The sequence below is a fragment of the Taurulus bubalis genome (assembly GCF_910589615.1).
Source record: "Taurulus bubalis genome assembly, chromosome: 3".
Taxonomy (NCBI): Eukaryota; Metazoa; Chordata; class Actinopteri; order Perciformes; family Cottidae; genus Taurulus; species Taurulus bubalis.
The window spans coordinates 5,737,861-5,759,974 of record NC_136591.1 but is presented as its reverse complement, the minus strand read 5'-3'; the positions used below and the strand labels follow the sequence as shown (position 1 = coordinate 5,759,974).

General features: G+C 43.8%; 1 protein-coding gene across 1 annotated transcript in view; it reads right to left on the bottom strand.

Annotated features, from left to right (window-relative positions):
• stim2b (stromal interaction molecule 2b) overlaps positions 1 to 22,114 on the bottom strand; it is a gene marked incomplete at its 5' end in the record, with an annotated part of 37,711 nt that overhangs the window by 13,127 nt on the left and 2,470 nt on the right. The window contains one exon of the mRNA XM_079215060.1: positions 5,324 to 5,454. Coding sequence (XP_079071186.1) covers positions 5,324 to 5,454 — 131 coding nt within the window. The remainder of the gene's footprint in view (positions 1 to 5,323; positions 5,455 to 22,114) is intronic.

The window sequence follows — 22,114 nt, the reverse complement described above, 5'->3', positions numbered from 1 at the left end:
GAGGCCTGATCTTGATCTTTATGGCCACTAAAACCCACTTTTGGGAAGTTGGGAATGTGTTTGTGTTCAACGGTCTTCTTTTAATCTTAAATTGCACTCGTTAAAGAAAGACTAAAACAATAATACGAGTATTACAAGTACATGTAATTGGTGTAAGTGATGCCATCTCATTATAAAACTTCTATTTGCAGCCAGACTGGCGCAGCAGCTTTGCATCATGGTCAAAGACAGCTTTGTGGAATATGTGGTGAGCAGCGCATATAAAGACTGGTCTTTGTGGGGGACTCTGTGGTTCAGGGTTTAAATGGTGTGATAACTACAACCACGACGTTGGGGTAGAGAGCCTCAACTCTGCCTGAAGACAGTCGGTCCTGAAAAGACAACAATACCTCCACACAGTCTAACAAAGACGCATTTGTTCTCTCCAGATTCCAGATTGCGGGGCGCTGGCTGAGTTGGAGGCTCTTCCCATGAGTCTCTGCTCTCGCCAACAGTCCACAGAGGCTGTCAACGAATATTCTATATGTCAATATGTATTAGAATAGAAGAAGAAAAAACACGTGAACAGATCCCCGACCGCTCGAAATCAGACTGGAGACGCAGCGGTGAAAAAGATGGGTGAGTAACACCAGCACTTTTAAACAAGACATGTGTAACACTGTGATATTTAATGGAAACGACATACAATATAGCCAACAAGAAGGATCCTTTCAAGAGACCACCTGTTGATTTCCTTTAAGCCGGTCGGCATATTATTTAGGCCTCGTAGAATACAGGTAATCCCTCGATTCACCTCCACGAATCACGCGACCGGAAAACGAAGAAACAGGGCGTCATGGACATAATGCACGAGAACAGATATTCTACACTATTATATATCTACTGCATCGGTCCATCTGTGCACATCTACGCATCGAGCTCACTGAAAGTTATTACATCCATCATAGGCTTAACGTCTAAAACTGCAAGAAGTTGCTTATTAGATTGATTAATTGTTATCAATCTGTTACACATTTGGGACAAGAAGTATGTTGTGCTTGGGTTTGATTTATGAAACGCTACTTGCAGCACCACTGATTCATCACACATGACAACTGGGTTGGTCATTGGTGAAAGCATCTCTCCGATGAGAAGATCTCCCTCGTGCTTTCCCCGGGTATCCCCTGAGATCATCACAATGATCACAATGTGATCCGTTGTGAGACGTTTGAAACAACTTGTTTCAGAGACTTTGTGAGGGCTGAGCTTAAATGATGAAAATACATCCAACTAGTTTGGGTTTTAAATTAGGCTGCTGGATATAAATACAATCTTATGTCACATCGTGTGTGTAATGTGTATTGGTATCCATGATATATGACGTTCTCTGGAAAATCATGTGGAACCTGATTAAGGATGAAATAAGCAGAATGTGACTTTCTAGCTAATGCTGATACTATTATAAACCATATCTTATTGATTTAATAGCGAGCAATGTAAGCAGTTTCTCAAAATCTACAGCAGTTGTCAAACATCAGCTGCGATTCAGACAGGATTCATCTTCTTGAAGCAACCCTGTGGCGCTCATACCTGTACGTCTCAATTAAAATCGACCGTTGGTTGAACTCGAATGATCCCGCGAGAACATTCGCAGACGAGTCAACAAACTCTGTCTCGAACCTCCTTTTCCATCGACGCTCCTCGAGCCGCCTCGGGTTCCTTCTGTTCCTTCCCGCCCTCGACACACAAGTCGTACACAGAAGCAGACCTCACATGCAAGCCTCATTTTTCCTCCTAGCTGTTATGTATGGCCTGTCAAGAACTAATAAAGTACACACACACACACACACACACACACACAAACAAAGGCGGGTACCCTGCTGTGACATGGGTTGGGTTCTTGCGATTTCAAAGTGATGCAACACGATCCAGCTGAGCGTCTCCTTGGTAGACGGGCAGCACGCAGCCCAGCACCCCGAGGAGAGGACGTGCACCTGCCGTCCCCGGTGGCTGTGCTCAGCAACAGCCCTCCCTCCTCCTCCTCCTCCTCCTCCTCCTCTTCCTCCCTCCTCGTCCTCCCTCCCTCCTCACGTCACACCAACCCCCCCCTGGCGACTCCCAGACTCGGAGTAATCAGAGGCAGGATTATGTTTAACAGGATTTGATTCCTAATGAAATTCTTCCACGGTAGTCGGCCACAGATACACTTGCGAGTGGAAAAAATAAAAAGGAAGTTATTTGATTTTTGAGACTATAAATAGACGTCGTAAAGAGGGTCCAGGTTTCTGGTTTGTGTTGATTCAGGCTGATGTCGACAGGCAGGGGGGAAAGATTTGACAGTTTTGATCCGAGACCAACTTCACAGGTTGAAAAATCACTTCCTGGGAGATTTCTGGGCACGGATTATAAATACACTTTATTTAGCACCACTTCAAATATCATATGATCATGAGAGTGCGTGGCAGTTTTTTTGGGTAAAGCCACGTACTCACGACCTTTTACCTTTATCATGCCAACCTCTGACAAAAGAAATATATGTTTGCTTCTCAAGAGAGCTATTTGTGTTCTTCAAAAGCAGCAAAAGCTTCTTTTTTTTGCGACTGATAACTGTATAACAGGTATATGAATAGAAATTAATATATATAAATATATAGTCAAAATGAAAATGCTCCAAGGTAGATGTTGTGGTGACCAATGCATCCTGTATCAGTGACTCAGTGACCTGTACATGATCTGTGTGTGTGTGTGTGTGTGCGTGTGTGTGTGTGATCTTTGTGCGGTGATAGAAACTGTGAAACATTGGTCAGTATTAATACGTCTGTGGGGGTTAATTTCCCTGTAACTTAGCAACACTGATTGTTGTTAAGCTACGGAGGAATTTTAAGGGTAGAACAAATTGCACGCTTCAGCGCGGCCAGGTAACTCGGTGATAAGGACACGTCCTACTCGGCTACAGCCAGCTGTGTTTATTAAATGACATCGCAAAGACAGATTACTGATGTCAGCTGAAATAGAGTTTGCTCAGCTCAAATAAAACATTGTGTTGTGGGCTGCGTTCGTCTTTGTTTTTTGTGAAGACCACGTTTATTTTCTTGATTCATATCGTTTACATGGAAAACCAGCAAATATTTATATTTGACGAGCTGCAACAGGGGATTTCTTTGCTCTTGTATCCTCTGTAATGTCCTATGAATCTCTAAACACAATGTGTACGGTCTAGGAACGCACTGATTGGTCTTTTTCAGCCCAAATACCGATAGCTGCGCTTTGGGTATCGGCCGATACCGAGTACCGATCTGCTGCCAGGGTATAACTAATAAGCTGTCTGCCTCGCTGTGTGGAAGTGGCTGGGGTCATTATTTCATGTGTAAGGCCACATCAAACAAAATGTCCAGCAGCACGACGTAGTGCGCACCCATGTAATCAGATGTAAACAGAATTTAATCCAATAGATGCCGCTATCTGATATGAATATCGGATCAATGCATGAATTAATGAAAACCTCAGCATCGTCCAGTTCAAGAATGGAAAATATATTGGATTTAAAAGAGAAATGCTTTCAAAAACACAAAAAAGAGAAGCCTGTCCTTTTCACCGTCTATAAAAAATGTGCCTTTATCTGGGCTTATTTATCACATATTTTGCGCTAAATATTCATAAATCATTTTCTTTCTTTTGAAGAACACAAATAGCTCTCTTGAGAAGCAAACATATATTTCTTTTGTCAGAGGTTGGCATGATAAAGGTAAAAGGTCGTGAGTACGTGGCTTTACCCAAAAAAACTGCCACGCACTCTCATGATCATTGTCACCATCCATCACCACTGACCTCACGGCATCTTTATCACCAGCATGAGCATCTCTGAAATGCATGTCATGAAAAACTGTAGTATAATATTACTGCAAATACGAGCATCCTCCCATCTTAGTCATCCTCTCAAATTTTGTAATAAAAAGGTGTCAGGGGGGCAAAATAAGAGAAGGAAAAGCAGGAAGTGCCCACAAGGTCTTTGTTGTTCGCTGCCAGTAATATAATGACATTGTAATGAAACCCAGAGTTAACAGGGTGCATTTTTTTTTTGCCCCATATGCAAAAACTTTGCGCAATTTGGGGTCCGCCGCCTTGCTCAAGGACAGTTCAGCATATGGACAGGAAACCCCAACCCTTCAATAAACAGTCAACCTGACATGATCCTAGTGTTAACAATGACATCGGCAGAAAATATCTCCAGAAAATGTCCGTCTTCAACCCTTTTCACGTCGCAGACGGTCGAAAACCAACTTGTTTCAGTCACACTAACTGACAGACAGACACTAATTTAGTTAAAGGAGCGCCCGTCATGTTATGAAACCCGGCACCGCCCACCGCCGGGGCCCAAAGGAGACGCTTGGAAATCCTCAGTAACGAGCCGCGGCCAAAAACAACTGCTGGAAAGAAACAAGACACTGCTCATTGCCCTTATTAAGACAAAACCGCTTTACGTTTAGAGCAGATACGGGCATCGAGGATATATATGCACAGACGTGCATCGCCTTGATGTGGGCCGGGGGCCAGGTTTAACACTGCAGCCCTCGGGGGTCTTTAGGCTCCACTCATAGCCGTCCAGCTCTTTACCGAGGGGCCACCGGAGGGCTGCAGGGTATAACTGTTTCTCACACCAGCATTTCTCAGCCAGTTCAAGATGACTCCTGCCAACACCCACACACCCACACACACATAATGTGACCATGGTGGGTCATGGTGGGTTCTACCACTGCCACTCTCGTCCCGTACAGAAGCTTTTCCTCACTATCAGCATCCTTCAACCGCATCGCTAGAAGACTTCAACTAAAACTTCATAGGTCTGTAAGTGCTTTCATTTCAACCGAAAGGCACAAATAAAAGGCCTTTGTCTTGTGATATTCGCTATGCATTGCAAAAGGCAGGATGGTCATGTGCACGTATAAATAAAACTATAAATACCAACCGCTAATATCTGTAAAAATGTCTTTCTGATGACGTATCGGTGTTGGTATGTTATGTGTGTTAATGATGCTGACACCAATTTGTCTCTCTCCTATGTATTTGACTTTTAGAACAGCTACAAAGGCGGACTCACTTCTACAAGATGTTACTCGCTGTTCAATAAATCACAAACACTTGGGTTTGGTTAACCCAATGCTCTAGGAAATACATGAGAAAGGAAAGCCTGTGATCGTGGTCAAATATCCGCATTACGAGAAGCACAGCATGAGAGACAATCAAATTCAGTAACAGCGTTCAAACTCGACCGTCGTGAAGATTTGATCACAAAGATGTATCCTTAACATCGCAAAATCTTTAAATGTGGAATCACGAAGCTCACCTCTACACTCTCGTTGACCTCGATCCCCCCGTCGTTGTCGTCGTCCAGCTGTTTGTGGATGTGCCGCAGAGCCTCCAGACTGAAGCGGTCGGCCTCGCCAACGCACGGCGGCATCGCTGTGAGGCAGGGGTCTGCAGGGGCGACAAGGTCAGGTCAGAGAGGAAGGCCGGCTAAACCATTAGCGTCACTTCTAATTAGCGTCGGGTGCAAAACAGATGAGAGCATTCCCTCGTTTTGTATCAGTTTTTGTTAGTTAGTTTAGAGTATGGAAACCCATTTCGCAAGTAAAATAAAAATAATTACGAGAAAGAAAGTCCTAATTATGAGATAGAAAGTTGAAATTATGAGAGAGAAAGTCGAAATTATGAGAGAGAAAGTCGACATTATGAGATAGAAAGTCCTAATTATGAAATAGAAAGCACTAGCTTTTCTTCTTCTTTTCTTTCTTGTTATCTAGTAAAAAAAAAAAAAAGCCAGCGCCACTGAAGCGCATGCGCACTTACTAATTATGACTTTTAATCTCAGAATTGTTTTCTTTTACTGGTGGAAATGGGCTTCCATAGCGCCAGCCCACTTAAAATGATCTTTATTACAAGTGTAATTAAACATTTACAAGCAACCGCAACAACCTGCTAAACTGCAGACGTGGCTCACAGATGACACGCGCTGCTAAAAAGAGTTTACATTGCAAGTCACAGGGAGTTTGTAACTCGAGAAAATAAGTTTTTACCTAAAAGTGAGATGACATGTTAAAATATTTTTTGGACATGCATAGCTGCAACAATTAGGGCGACTGTGGCTCAGTGGTTAGCACGCCCGTCTTTCAATCAGAGGATCGGTGGCTCAAACCCCGGCTCCGCTAGTCCACGTCGATGCGTCCTTGAGCGAGACACTTAACCCTAATTGCCCCTCGTTGCTGTGTCTACGGTGTATAGAGCAAACATGTAAGTCGCCTTGGATAAAAGAGTCAGTGTAATGTAATTAGTTGATTCCTTAGACCACACATTTATTGACAACTACTTTATTAATAATCAATGAATCATTTAAGTAATTCTCTCAAAGCAAAAAGGCCAAATGTTTGATGCAAATGAGAGAGTCCCTTTGAGCGGCACGATTTAGAGGGATCTGCTGACAGAAACATCTCAGAATATGAAGGTGGAGCGCTTGTTTCCCTCCGTGTACTCATTACAGAGGATCTGCTCTAACCAGGTGCGAGCTGCCTGGCTGACCACACCTGTCCCCGCAGGTGTTTATTAAAATGCACGGCACTTCCTTGTGTGTGATCTGGAACAAGTTCATTGGCTGCCTGCACTTGAAACCTGAAATTTTGGGAACAGAGTCCCATTTGTAAATGCAGAGCTTTGGTGGGTCTGATTGAAGTGATTCCAGTTGTGGCCGTTATCACGAACATCTCAAATGCTGTGCTGACAACGACTTCTGAAGCATCCTTCTGCAGCAGCGGTCCTCAGAGCTGCTGCTGGACTCTCGTGTGCTGTTGTCATTCCTGCAGCGTCCCCAGTCATCACCCCCCCTGTTTTTATTCATTCACCCTCCCGTCCCACTGGGAAAATGAGCCCATTACTTCCAGCCTTCCAAGCTATGGGCTGTTTGAGCTGGCCTGGTGCCAAACTGTCCCAATGGAGCCACAAAACAAACACACACACACACACACACACACACACACACACACACACACACACACACACACACACACACACACACACACACACACACACACACACACACACACACACACACACACACACAGTATTTAACAGTGGCTCATACATAAGTGGCTTATACATAAACACATACAGATACACAAACTCAAAACCACATTTAAAGTCACGGTCTTAAATGTATCCCTCCATAAACTGCCTTCAAAAGGACAGAAACTTTTTCTTATCTTATAACTGCCTATTAATGGCAATCCAAGAAGTGCAAAGGCCTTGTCCAAGCCCGACACATGATGACGCTCCCTATTTGGCAACAGTTTCAGAACAAACACAAAAGCCACACAGCAGCTGGGGGCGACACAGCACCCAGACACACGGACCAGGCGCTGGCAAAGGGTGACGCTTCTCCATCAGTGGAGCTAAAAGGACGATAGAAAAGCCACCGGAACATGCCCGGAACATGCCAGAAACATGCCAGAAATGTGAACAAGGGACAATAGAAAATACAATTGTCTTGTACTGTAGTGTCAAATATCCTTTTGGAGGCACAGATTATTTTTGCATCTGGGCAAACCACAAAAAAACACTACATTTTCTGAAAGCTCAAAATAAAAAAAAATGTTGAAAAGGTACAAATATGCTGTTGAAACATGAGTTTAAAAGTTTGACACTTTGGGGGAATACTTTCTTGAGAGTTAAATGAAATGATTGCTTCCACTGAAGCTGGAGCCAGCAGCTGGTTAGCATAGCTTAGCATAAAGACTGGAAACAGAGGTAAGCAGCTAGCCTGGCTCTGTCCATATGTGGGGAAAAGACAGCCACCAACTCTTCTAACACTCAATAATGAATATATTATATCTCAGCTGTTTAACCAATATGTATAAGCAGTAGTGGAAAAAAAGCAGTTATTGATATATATTTTTCTATTCTTAAATACGGCAAAAAAATCCAGAAGCATGTACAGTCTAGTGACAGATTTTGATGTAGGATCAATTTACTGAAACAAGACTTGACACTTTAGTTATAGAGTTGCCGCTTGGCAATCTGCAGATGATGCAAAAGGACACATCTGATTGGCCGTGTGCCCGGGCTAAGTTTGGTTGAGAGGGCACTGGGGTGGACGTCCATGTGAAAAGAAGAAACCAGCGCTGGACTGGCGTGGAGACGGTGCCAGAGGTTGGGTTAAACGGCCATCTTTAGTTTTTGTGTAATCCGATACAGCTTTAACATCTACTCTTGTTAACATGATGATGTGGTGATGTGAACTCAGTATTTCACTTGTGTTTTGACTAAGTTGCTGCAATTACTTGGGGTCAAGTGGTAAGACCCAACCTGCCTGTTTGACCCACACCAAACTGTCTGGTTCTACTTTCTTTTTTTTGACCTTAAGTTTGTTGTAATTCTGTGTGTAAGGAGGACCTAGCAAAATAAGCTTTTCATTGTACGGAGTAGCTGTCTGTTGTCTGTGCATATGACAATAACAATATCTTGAATCTAGCTAACCACGCTCGATGAAAAAGAGATTACTAACACAATACGGCTCTTTTTCTCTTTCTCAAATCAGCCTCATTTCATCAGTGTCCGTCTGTCTCTACTCAAAAAGCATCTGATACTTGAGAGCGAGTTAGATAATGCATTTGCTTAGCTTGAAAGTGCAGTTTACATAGCCTGCTGTTTGCATAGCATGCATATCCATTTGGCTGTTTGCTTATTTAAATAGGCACAAAACTCAAATACTTTACTTGTGTTGTTACATGCACAACAACAAACACGGACGGCTGCACATCCTTTTGTGAGTCTTTCTTTGTGTTTTGCGGAGACATCAGAATTGATAACGGGCATACTTTTGCAAACAAATTTCTATGATGTTGATCTTTCTTTTCTTTGTCATTTCTTTCTATACCGGTGGCCTAAATCTGTTCTGCGTGTGTGCAGAACCCTTCATGAACCAACTTATCTTCTGAAGCTCGTCGAGGGAAAAATAATTTGAAGATAAAAGAAGCAGAAAACAACGCTGTCGCTCACTGACAGTCTTTAGGCTGGGCCACCCAGTGTGCCATTCAGAAAGATGACAGCACCTTCCCAGGTGTCCTATTTTTGAGTACGTTTGAGTACGTTTAGGGACAGTTTCGAGCACTACAATCAGGAAACATGCGACAGGAAGTGGCCATTGGCGACCCCGAGCATTCCAGGGGGACGCACGCAAAAAAAAATAATCAAAACAGCTGGGAGAAGCGTTCCCAAAAGATAACAAAATTGGAAAGCACTGGGTTATTTTTAACCCATCAGGCACCCAGTTGTCAGGATGTAAAAGCTCCACAATGGCAGAGGTCTCCCTTGCTCAAACACACACACATATGCAGATGTTAAGTACGCACACACAGCAGGCTAACGCAAGCACGAAAGCAGTCATACGATAATTCACATTGCCATAACTCAAAAATGCGTGCCAGCTGTCACAGAGGGCGGCAGATTTTGTTCAAAAGAATCTGATCACAAAAGCGTTTCGCTGTCATCTGCAGCCTTTAATTTTTTTGCACAAAATATGCAAAATAGGCACTGTCTTTATTTATTTTTTTTACAGAAAACCTGCTAAGTAGGTGACAGCAGAAGCAGACAACGAGGAATGTGTGTGTGATGTGTTTCGGGGAACTTTTTTGGGGGGGGGGGGGGGGGGGGGGAGTTCCTTGAACCCGATCCCTTGAGGCACACGGACATGATGTTTGCACGACTGAATCGAAGCAGCAGACCCGGCTCGCTAATGACCTCACTGCAAGTGTGTGTTCGAATTTTGTGGGAGTGTCAGTCACGTCTTCTCGTGCACGTTTGATGTGAAAATATGATAGAAGTGACAGTATGAGTGCGTATTTCGATTTTCTTCATTGCTCTGTGTGAGATGTTCCTTCAATACAACAAACATTCACAATGCGGTTTATTCTCAGTTAGTTCTGCTTCTGTAAATACTCAGTTAACTGCACCAAACTTGTGTAAATCCACAGCTGTAAATAGTTCCCAACTCTACACGATATATATTCCAGTTTTATTAACGTCATCTTAAAACTACACTGCCCAAGAAATGTATTTGTGACCCATATTCTTCAGGAAAGGAAAAGGCTCTTGCTGTACATAAGACTCTTGATAGTGTAAATATAAAACACATGGGAGAAAATAAAATAATGAGAAGATTGTGAGGGCAGCCAGAATACACACAAAGCCCTGACGATGCTGAGTCTCGTAGCAGAAGCCGATAACTAGGCTCAGAGCTCCAGCAGTACAGCGTATAGAGGCTTATGTCGGAAAGAGAGGAAGGTACAACCGTGTAAGAGTATCCGAAGCGGCGTGCGTGGGCAGAGGAGACGTGGAATTAAGATAGCAGTATATGATGGAGCCAAAAGGGCGGCTGACGTGGCCTCTTCTTACCCGCAAAAGAAAACTGCTCAAGAAGTCTGTGTCCTCGGCTATTTCCTGCTCTCGCACAGACACACACATTCTCTCCCTCCCTCTCTCTCTCTCTCTCCTGAGTACAGACACAGATGTCCCGTCAAAGACACACACCTTGCCCACACATGCAGCACCTACTCACACACACACACACACACACACACTCGAGTGTCTAGGGTGGCAGTGCAGGTGGCAGAGCGGGGTGAAGTAATGCGGAAGCAGGCGAGACCGGCCTGCCAGCAAACACTCCACGCACTAAAGCGGATGGGAGAGAGCTCGCTTACACGCGGAGGAGTTTCGCCTCTTCGTATTTCAGCCTCCTGACGGTGACGCCATCTCAGATGCTCTCGGACAATGCAGCTATAGTAGCCGGCCGGGGTACAAGCAGGCGGAGGCCGAATCAGATCGGGTTTAGTCAAGGCAGGGTTGCCTTGTAAATCGATCCCATACAGATGAGAACGCCACGTCAGATGCAGATAATTTCGTTCATGATGAGTTATATCCTTATGCATAGTGTCAGAGGTTTTCTGCCGGAAATTGCATTAAATAGTGTGTTCCCAAATACCCTCAAAGCAATGAAAATAAGAACTTTATTGCCAACTATTGATATCTGAAGAAAACATGTGTTTTTCTCTTGTTGTCCTGTGCAGGCTAGTCAAAGTTGAAAGACTCCTGTCTTGTTTAGGGAGACTTCAGCATGAAGGCCACTACATTGATACATTGACGTATTTATTGAGTTTTGTTTTATATATATATATATATATATATATATATATATATATATATATATATATATATATATATATTGAGCATCTATAAAGTATCTACCTACCTACCTCCCTTCCTTCCTTCTAGTCTAGATCATTGACTTCAGGACTCCTCGGCTCTGATGTAACAACTGTGGCGACCTCCTGCTTGGATGTCAAACAATAATCTTACCACATTGTCTCACAGCCACGTCAGCAATTCATTAGATCCGCTGTCACCGAGCCAAACTCCGCTCATCTTTCACACATTCATGATGTCTGCACTTACCGTACGGGTAATTGGGATGTTAGGCACATTCTTAGAAATTCCTGCTTTTTGGGGCTTTTTTTTTTTAATGCTTTAATCAGCATCCGTCAGTTAGTCTCAACCTTTGCTCAAGGGGCAACTAACATGTATGACCCCATCTCGTGATTACTTCAAAGTCATACGTCTTGAAAATAAAGCTACAAAATCCTAATTACATTGAGGGGGGGGGGGGTGTCAATGTGTATCAGACTTGTGCCCCGTAACCAGCGCCCATATGGCAGTGTGATAAATCAAGCTGACAAGGCAGTATTAAAGCAAGTAAATAAAGCTTCTGGAGAGTCTACCATTTCAGCTCATCAGCAGCCATTAATAAGACACAAATATCATTAGCCGCCTACAAATGCCACCGGCTAGTGCAGAGAGTTAAGCGAGCGAGAGAGAGATGAAGAAACTAGATACAGAAAGTGTTTCTATGTTACTCTGGGTTTGCACAAGCTGTGAAAATGGACGCGTCGTGAGCGTACATTTAAAAGCTGACCTCTTTCCCTTCGGTTTGTTGTTCAACCGAGGGACACAAGGAAGAAAGAAAGCTCAGAGGTGGCTTAAAGGAAGCCAGCGGGAGGGAACGAACCTGACAGCAAACGTCTCTATCCGGAAATCAGACAAGATATTTCTTATATCTTAATACGATTGAATTTTTTTTTTAAGCAGGCTTTGTTTTTTTATATATTTGAGCTACTGCTATGCTGACAGGTGAGCTGTCGAACTCCCCAGGGTGCCACAGGGCATGTCAGAAGAATGTGTAACTGCAACACCAAATGAGAAATACACAATTAGCCCATTTCCCAATAATAATGTCAGAACTCCTTGAAGAGACTTTATCCATCCGTCATTCATGTTTCTTAAGAGCCACCTACACGGAGGCAGAGTCCCCATTCCAGCCTACGAGACCACACACAGACAAAAGCTGCAGACATTCAACATGTCTCAACTAAACCGGATCCACCCTGAACTGTATTATCCTTGTCGCAATTTGCTGAGTGTTGGAAGCAATCGATGACGCAAACAATACAGTCGGAGGTGCAGCAGGATCCGCTCTGGCAGCAGCCGTGTGAGGAAGGCAACTGCTGTGGCTTTTTTTAAGGGCGTGAATGAAAAGGTCTGACTTCGTTTAGGCTCCACGGACATACAAAGTCAGTTTTAGTACGATAGATGTGCATTGTGGAGTTTGGGACAACCTTTTTACGAGCGAGTTCCTGTTTTGTTTGCACTGCATCTGCCTGAAACAAATAAAAGCCTTCCACTTCCCAACCGTCTATTCAATTGGGGATAGGGAGTTCTTTGTTTGACCTGTTTGAACTCAGTCCTTTCCACTGAAACAGGGTATCCCTTACACATCTAAACCACCTTAACGGGCATCAGTAATCCTCTGCTTAGGCCACAGCTTAAAAGAGTAAGGCGAGGGGGGGCAACTAGAGCAAAATGTGTGGAGGCCCACCAAGTCTGATCCAAAAATGTCCAGAAAAGGAGACACTGTTTGCGCCCGGGCGTCCCAGGAATGTTTGAATAAGAGCCGCGGACACGAGACATGTGATGTACGTGGCCGGCCCCGAGAAGAGAAGCAGGAGGAGCGGGGATGAAAAGGCGAGGAGGCCTGAGTGCTCGCTTCATTAGCTCGCTCGGCCTCCGACACGCTCCGCTGGATATAAAGTTTGTAGATTGAGTGTCTATGGAAAGGGAGACAGGGAGCGGAGGGCCGAGATCACAGATCACATGCGGGACCTTTAACAGTTAACAATGGACAATGGAAAGCATGATGAGGACTTAACATGCATTGGCCACATAGTAATGGGATCCAATGCTCTTACACAACTCATGAACATCAGGCATTACATGGCAAAATAAATCCTCCACATCCCCGACTGGGATCAAGTGTTCCTCATCTGTGTCATTGCCTCGGGACAAGAAAGCTGAGGGTTAAGACGTTCCCACTGGACTTCTGAGAAGCATCTCTTCAAGGGTTTGGTACACCGTGTGCCCTGACCTCGTCACAGACTGGTTCAACAAATAAAAGATGGGGAAAAAGCAACACAAAATGGAACCCAGATGTGCATGGAAGCAAATAACAGCATCACAATGACATAATAATTTATATTTTGCCCTGTACTGATTTTCATGAGAGCTTGAACGTAATGTAACTCAATGTAACCTCAGTACGTTAGCTGTTAGCAGTGGTCTAAAGAATGGAGCTAACAGCTAGCATTAGCGCTCCTCTGGCCAATTTCAACTGCATCAGCATCTGTTGTTCATAATGTAGCATTATCAGAAAAATTTTGATATCATCCTCTGGATGATGGTACGCCGTTATTCTTCCCGGTACCTGTGGTACTGTACAACAACAAGTAGGGTAACAATCTCATTTTATAGCATCGACTCTGGAACGAAACGTCATACATTTTCCCTTTTGGACGCTCTGGAGTTATTGGAAATGTTTGGATCACATGAGTCGAAACAATGGAATCTCATTTTACAAATAGTATAATAGGCTTCTTTCCACGGCCAAGCCTGTTTGTGACCAGTACTGACAACGTTATCTTCACTTCATCTGCATCTTTTCTGCCGTGTGTGGAGAGCTGCTCTGCACACAGCCCCACACTTGGCTGAATCGCGAGAGAAGAGGATATTAATGATTGCGGTGCAACGCTGCAGAATGAATTAAAAAAACACTGATTAGTATTGTCTTATTTTTATCGCAACTGTGCAGAAATATAGCCTACTGGGTTTTAACAGATTTAACAGACCAACAAAAAATAAATAAAAGAAAAACCAAAACGGCGCAGCATTCAAATTTGAATGTCAACTTTATTAATGAGGCTTCAAAATTAGAGATTGTATAACATTTCTGGAGATTGACGTGAACCTGACCCAATTAAAGCAAGGGGGAATTTTGAGAAAAGTAGTACAGTCCGTCCCGGGTTCAGGTAGAGAAGGTAAGCTTGTTACCCGAGTATCAGTTTCAAATAGCTTACAGTAAGAAAGATCATATGTACACAAGTCCATAGTCGAAAAAGAAACCGGATCCCGTTAGTGGCATGACAGTCGTGAAAGGACAACATGTGAGAGGAGCAGTGAAAGAAACAAAACACTGCACGCTGCTGTACGTTTCTTTATTACGTTTACATCTGGTTGGATCTAACGTTACAAAGGCGGTGTTCAAGGCGTGTGCGAATATATACACTATATATAATACAAGAAATGCACAGCTCAGGCGTCTGCACGGCCTTGAAAAGAGAAAGATATAAAATGGCATTAAAAGCCTGTTCAAACTCTCACTGCTAACTTTAAACCTGATAGGTTTGTCAAAACCAGCCAATGTGTGTGTATGTGTGCTTAGCGGGCACTAAGTGATACATTGGTTTTAGACACTTCCATAGCAGACAGCAGGTTTGGCTCTCTGCCAGCTTCCTTTGTATGTCTTGTACCTTCCTGCGTGACGGGATTCTAATGAGTTTTTTTAAATATGGACACTAAGAATAAGTACCACACTTCAGATAATGGCAAAGCCGATTTGTGGAGTTGGTCCAAATAAAGACTCCATATCAAATCTGGAGAAAGGAAGGCAGCTGAGTTTACTCGAGTGATGCAATACCCATGCAGAGGATTAACAGTGGCAGTGAGGTACTTCTAAAGGTTACCGGCCGCCTGCACCAAAACAAGCCCCTGAAAGCCACCGCCTCCGATGTGAAACGCTGCAGAAACAAATCATGTTCATCAAGTCCCGCGAAACTGTTGGCGAAAAACCTCCTGACCTTTGAGAAGCAGGAGGAGAAAGCGAAATGAAAGTCATGCTGTTGCTCGCGGGTCCTTTGATGTGTAATACAAACTGGGCCTCATTTCGGAGCAGATCAAGGGGAGGCCAATAGCCCTCGAGAACCCAGCTGTTGGTCCGGACGAGCTACTGTTAGCGGCGCTGAGGCGGATTAGCAGTCAACTCACCGCCGCGCACCCCCAACCAAGACAAGGGGGCAAAACAATTCGGCTGCCGCTTGTTTGATCCCTGAAAAACAGCCTTGATCGCTCTGTAATACAACGTAGAACCTGCAGGGGCAGCAGACTGTAGCCTGTGAAACCAATACTGACAAGAAGAAAAGCGCACACGCGTTGTTTTTTTCCTCATTGAATCACATTGGCTTCCGAGTCTCCTTGTTATGTTTGGTCTCTACTTATATGAGTTTGTTACGAGCGCAGGTCAAGAGCTCGGGGGTTGGTGGACACAGACGTGAGAGGGCGACAGCATACTTAAGAAATCCACACTGCTCTTTGCCCCTCTCGGCCCAGGCCACCACATCACGTGCCGTCTGCCAAGGGAAAGTCCCTGAAATCAGAGGGCACTGCTCCTCTCGTCCGGCATCTAACTTTGAATCCCAACTCAAATATAAATATATATAGATCCAGTCGCCTGAATATGAGAATCGGCAGGGGACATCACAACTGTTCACCTTTCTTATTTCCAAATAGTTAAAAGTGTTCTACAGGTAATCTCGCACTGAAAAACTGAACGGTTGGATTAAATCTTTGTAGGTTAAAGCTCACAGCAAGTAAAATGTAGGATTTATTTTCAGTGCTCAGAAAATTAAGGCCTCAGTAACTAGTGATTAGCCAGGAAGTGACACGCAAAGCCACAGTGGCAATTTTAGGCGTCTGTGAAGGGCATGGCATTGGCTTCTTCCTGTGTTAAGTTGACGAGTATTATGTTATTAGCTGTGACCCCTAACCGCCTTTTATTCTGAAACAGTGGCTTTCGTTCTATGTTGTAAGGATGCACCGAACCGTGATTGGTGCAGTAAATGCATTTATTGTCTTTCCCGAACTGTCATTTGGGGGACTCACTTTTTAATTTGAAAAACCGTTAAATACCATAAGACCAGATAAAAGACATTTAGGCATTTAGTTAACAGCCTCTTGCTTCTCTCTTTTTTCAATGATGAAAATGAAAAGTAGCCGATTCTCACACAAGATGAGCTAAAGATCTGCGAATGTTGAGCATTTTTCCTTCAAAAATGGCCTTGAACGATTATCAAAGTAGTTGAAAATGTATTTTCTGTGAGCCTACTAACCACTTCAGCACTGCTGTGCACCTGACAACATTGAACTAAGAACAGAGGTCAGTGAGAAAGAAAAAAGGACTATGTACACTACACATCACTATATGTTTCTGCCCATTGGCATGTGCGAGCTTGTGTGCATCCATTACAAAGCCAGCCGAGCTCACACGTGTTGCCAGCTGGGGGATCGACACCTTTAAGTGTGGCGGAGCGGCACAACAATAGTCCCCTCTGGGCGGGTGGAGGGCAGACGCTTCTGCTACTGTAGAACGCTCGCAGCAGGAAACGCTGTACAGCCGAGCACGGCGCCCTGCATCTCTCACCGGGGCGCTTTCTGCACCAGCGAACCGGCTTTAATTATCTCGAACGTATACCGGTCCCCACAATCGTCCAGAGAAATTCAGAGTTAGGTCGTTAATATGTTGAAAAAAGAAATTGAAAAAAAGAAAGAACAATAGCCACTCAATGGAGATTAGAGACTTAGCGGTGCCTCCATTCCAGTGAATCAGGTCATTGATGGTCTCAGTGCTTGTTAGGGTTTAAATTCAATCTCTGCACGGGCACAGAAACCATTAAACAAAGCCCCATTATCTCCCCAGTGAGCCCAGTTGAAAGTCAGACTGGCCCGATGCCGTGATCTCGGTAACGATGCGGAGACCGCCGTGTCGATGTCGGCCGGGCGTGATGGAAAATGCACATGGAAAACCTCGCCGGTGGCTTTATAAATACACCCGGGACGGTGCTGTTGGGTGGCGGGACTCATTAGAGGTTGACAGTGTTGGGGGTAACGAGTTACAAAGTAACGGATTACAGTAACGTAATTACTTTTATAGGTAACGAAGTAAAGTAACGCATTACACTCAACATATTGGTAACTACACTACTTTACTAGACCTCAGTAACGCGCGTTCCTACATTACTCAAGACATTTGTACCAGTCCGAAAAGTTCTCTTTTAGCGGCGCGCGAGTCACACGACACTTCCTGCATGAACAACCTATCACAGAACTCCATCTGAGTGATTTGAGTGATGTAGCTGCTGGTGCATAGGAGGGAAGCGGGGAATGGATGAGACGGAGACGGAGTCCCCGGATCCAACTGGGAGGTTCTCTCCAGGTTCCCTAGGATTAAGGATATTGCAAAGCAATACAACACTCCAATACCATCAAGTGCACCTGTCTGTAATGACGTGGAGCTTCTAATGAGGACAAGACACGTCTGGTATGAACGGAATCCCTCTACTGGTGAACTGCAGTATTACAACTGTTAAAGCGATTGAGAACGCGCTCTTGCACCCGACATGTATGTATTTTCCACACGTAACATCAACATTAGTTAGCGTCAACAAGCACGTATGGTTGTACTTTCTGCCTTCAAAGTAAAAGCACTTCCTGTTTACATGTTCTTCACAATAAGAGTAAATCATGTAATAAAACAAGTTACAACACTGTGGAAAGGCTTTCAGCCTGGGCAGTATTGTTCTGACCCCAAGGAGGAACAGGCTGTCGGGTAAAAGATTCCAGAGACTTTTACTCATGCGATACAATCGCTATTTTGAAGGATAGAGAAAAATGATAAACTTCATAGGATATAGTGCACTTTCTGTTTATTTAGGCAAAGATGAAGTGGATTTTCTGTTTATTTAATTGCATTTTCTGTTTCTATTTTTTGGGTTAAGTGCATTTCTGTTTCTATTTTATGGGGAAAAGTGCCATTCATTTTTCTATATTTCTTAAACCACTACAATGATTCCTATAACAAGCTGGTTTAGTTCTTAGGAGTCGGCCCCCATTTGGTTTAGTGGGGTCTCATGTTTCCAAAAGCCTGTTTTTAATGTGTTATGCTGTTTGACCTGAATGTCCCCACCATACACAGCCTCTTGTATCCTGTTGTTTGTGGGTTTTAAAGTGAGGCATATTTCTTTGGTCAGACAGTGTGAACAGGGTTAATGTTCGTTCAAGTTAATGGCTGAGTTTTATATGCCATTTTGTTTTACATGTTTACAATACACTATGTGGAAAGGCTAAGAGATGCCCTTTACTGAAAATAAAGTGATGAAAGGGCCATGATGTTTGTCCATGTATCTTTGCAGTTAATTTGGACATTTGCTTAAAAAAAAAGGAAAGTAAAGTAACTAGTAGTGAAGTTACTTTTCAAATGCAGTAACTAGTAAAGTAATCTAGTTACAATTTTCAGAAGTAACTAGAAACTTGTAACTAGTTACTTTTTCTGAGTAACTACCCCAACACTGGAGGTGGATCGCAACCCTAAAGCCCCTGATGGAGACGGGCGACAGCTGCCCACTCCTGGGGGAAGTCAACCGGGCAACCGAGTTGCGTCAGTGCGGCGATGCGTTGCCGGCCTTTCATTCAAGGTTATTATCTCCGCTTGGACGGGATCATGCGCTCAGTCGTGTGTGTGCACGTGTGAGTGTGTGTGTGTGTGTGTCTCTCTCTCATACTATTGCTCTCCTCGCTGATTTTGGTCTATACAAAATAAACTGAATTGAATCAGCCAATTGTCTGTTTAGACATGTATGACTTGATGCTCAAGGACCTTTCGTGGTTGCGGTGATTCACAATTGTTAAAACAACTATTTTATTGGCTGCTTTGTTTCCTCATTGGATGCAGACCGTGACTTCACCGTGCGGTTGGCCAACAAGTGATGAACAACTGCTTCAGTAGCATTTTCACATTTTGGCCTTTGTCATGTCTCTAAAATACCAGATACCTTATGATCAACTAAAGTTAGGCACGATACAAGACACTGAGTGCACTTTCTTTCTGCAAACATTATCAACTTCCGGAGTTGACTATATGTACCTATCCAGTGACAGCAGTTCCAATATTCACTCTGCTTTTAGCTTCGTTTAGTTATAAGAGCTCTCAGGGCTGGTTACAGAAGTTCTGGTAAAGTCTGACCTTTTTTTTTATTTGGCTCGTGAGGAACTCCTTTAGGACAGTTTGTTCCAGTCAGGGAAAGGAAATGGCTTTGCCTGTTGAGCAGAACGCCACAGAACCAGGACATTACGACTCGCTCCACGTTCACTCTGACACTCTGTCACAATTAGCCCCCAGAGTGAACCCAAAACCCTCTCCGAAGCTCCAACACCACATTAAGTAGGAAAGCCTGGCTTTCCTCAGGCGAGTGTGCTACTTCGATAGAACACGAGCCGGCCAGCGGCGACGGAAGCATCACAAAATGCAAATTCCTGTGCTGCCAGCAGCACTTGAGCAAGCACTGGCGAGATAGGCAAATTTTAAACCTCCATTCCAAACAAATCCCTTTATTAATGCAGTCACTTTGCTCTGAGATAGCTAATGTCACCTCTGATTTTATAAACAAAGCGATAACCAGATAAATTGTCCCCCGATGCTTCTCTAAATAAAATCTTAGCTTGTGTTAAAGTGTGCGTGAGGAGTGAGAGTGTGAGAGTGTGAGAGACATCCGGACTCATGTTTGCTTTACTGCTTTTCTGTGAATTATGTGAAGCTTTCGCTATATGAGGAACCTGTTTCTGAGACGACTATCATCCGGACGTGCACATTGCTTGGGAACTGGATGTTCCTTGCAGTCAGAGGGAAGGACTTTGTTTGTTGAAAAGCCAAACAAGCTAAACACACCATTAAAACAGAGGAGGGGTGACACCACGTTCACATCGCCACTCAAGCGTCCCCTTTACCTCTTTCTCTTTTTGCCCTTTCCACCCTCCGTGTTTTGCTCGAACACCATTTTCTCCCTTGAGGTGTTTAGAGATGATTAATGATCCCTATTGTTTACATCTACTCTGAATTTTTAGCCCAAGGAAAAAAAGAAACTGCAGAGCATGCAAGTAAATGTAGAACAAAGCGGGAGTCGCACAGTTGAAAAGGCCCACGATGAGGAGCAACTTTCTGTTGCTTCAGACGAAGAGCACATCACTTCATCTCGACACATTGAGAAGAAAAACAGCTCTAACGCGACGTTCAGATCTTGTGTAACGCCGACATCAATTACTACCTCGCCACCTGACTCGGCTTCGTCTTTCTTCCCAGATGGAGGTTCGTGACAATCAAAAATCCAGTTAATTTGTTAATCTTTTGTTTTTAAATGACACACCTTTTTCTAGAGTGCAATAAAAGATGTTAACAGCAACTATTGACTGGTGCGAATTAGTTATTAAAAAAAAAATAATACAACATGACACCATCCAAAAAGGATGAACCTTAAGCCGTGTTGTCCACATTTACATTGAACATTATATCATCACTTTTCCACACTTTCCAGACCGTGTCGGGAATTCTGACAACGATGCTCAAATGTGACAAATTGCGCAGCTTTACATCTGAAAACAAAACCCTGGCCCGGTCTTTTGAAGATTCCTAAAAATCACACGGAGCCGCCCGCCCCCGACCCACCAAATGTTAAACCTCCCCGACCCCCCACCGGTTCTCACCCCCTCACCACTCACAGCAGGCAAAATGGCAGCTTTGAACCCTAAACTGCTTCGATAACAACAACAGCCTCTTCTGTGACCTCAATTACCAGGGCAAGAACTATATTATACATTACTAATGAATGTGCGTGACATTCACAGGCACAGACTGTGTGTGTGTGTGTGTGTGTGTGTGTGTGTGTGTGTGTGTGTGTGTGTGTGTGTGTGTGTGTGTGTGTGTGTGTGTGTGTGTGTGTGTGAATTCACTTGCAGGCAAAATTAATAATTCCCAAAGAAGAGCATCACTCAGCGCTGGAACCTAATTTCTGGATGTGCAAACATCCTTGAGTAAGTGTTATTAGTCACAGATGTTAATTAATAATCATATCATTAAAGCCACATTGTAGATGTGAACATTCTACTTTGCAAAACTTAACATCAGCACAAGTAGAGAAGAAACATAAAGCAAATTGACTTTAATGTCTGTTCTACAGCAACAGTTGCCTAAAGTTAGCTCACGTTAGCTCCCGGTCACACCAGACCGGCTAAGGCCGTGGCAACAAATCCCTCGAGTGTATCGAATTGAGCAACGCCGCGTTTCATTCCCTGTGAATTAAACTTGTAATGTGTAGAAGGAGCAGCGTGTCTCTCAAAAGCTATAGTCTCGCTTTCGAGGCTTTGAAACTGACCCGCTTTGAAGTCGATTTGTTGGAATATAATCACACCTCAAAACCAAGAGTAAGTAGCATTTAAGCAGCAACACAAACACAAATCTAAGATCACTTAGGCGGCCATTAATCTATCTACACACACATAAACACACACACACACACACAGAGATGTATTTTGTCTCGCCTAACGCCAAGACCAGTGAAAAGGGCGGCTGACCTTTCCGCGCAGTCAGCTGGGAAATGGGTAACACTGCGGTCATGTTAGCCGACACTGTATTAAATCACCACTGTCCCTGCATCCACTGCGCTTCATTGTACACGGGGAGACGTCGTCCCACGGTCCATTTTTTACACTGTCTCGGCTGTCGTTGTGCTGAAGGGCAACGGGTGCTTTTCCTCCTTCATAATCAATATACTGTACATCCCTGGTTTATTTTCAGGGGCTGCTTTACACTTGTAAACAGACAGTC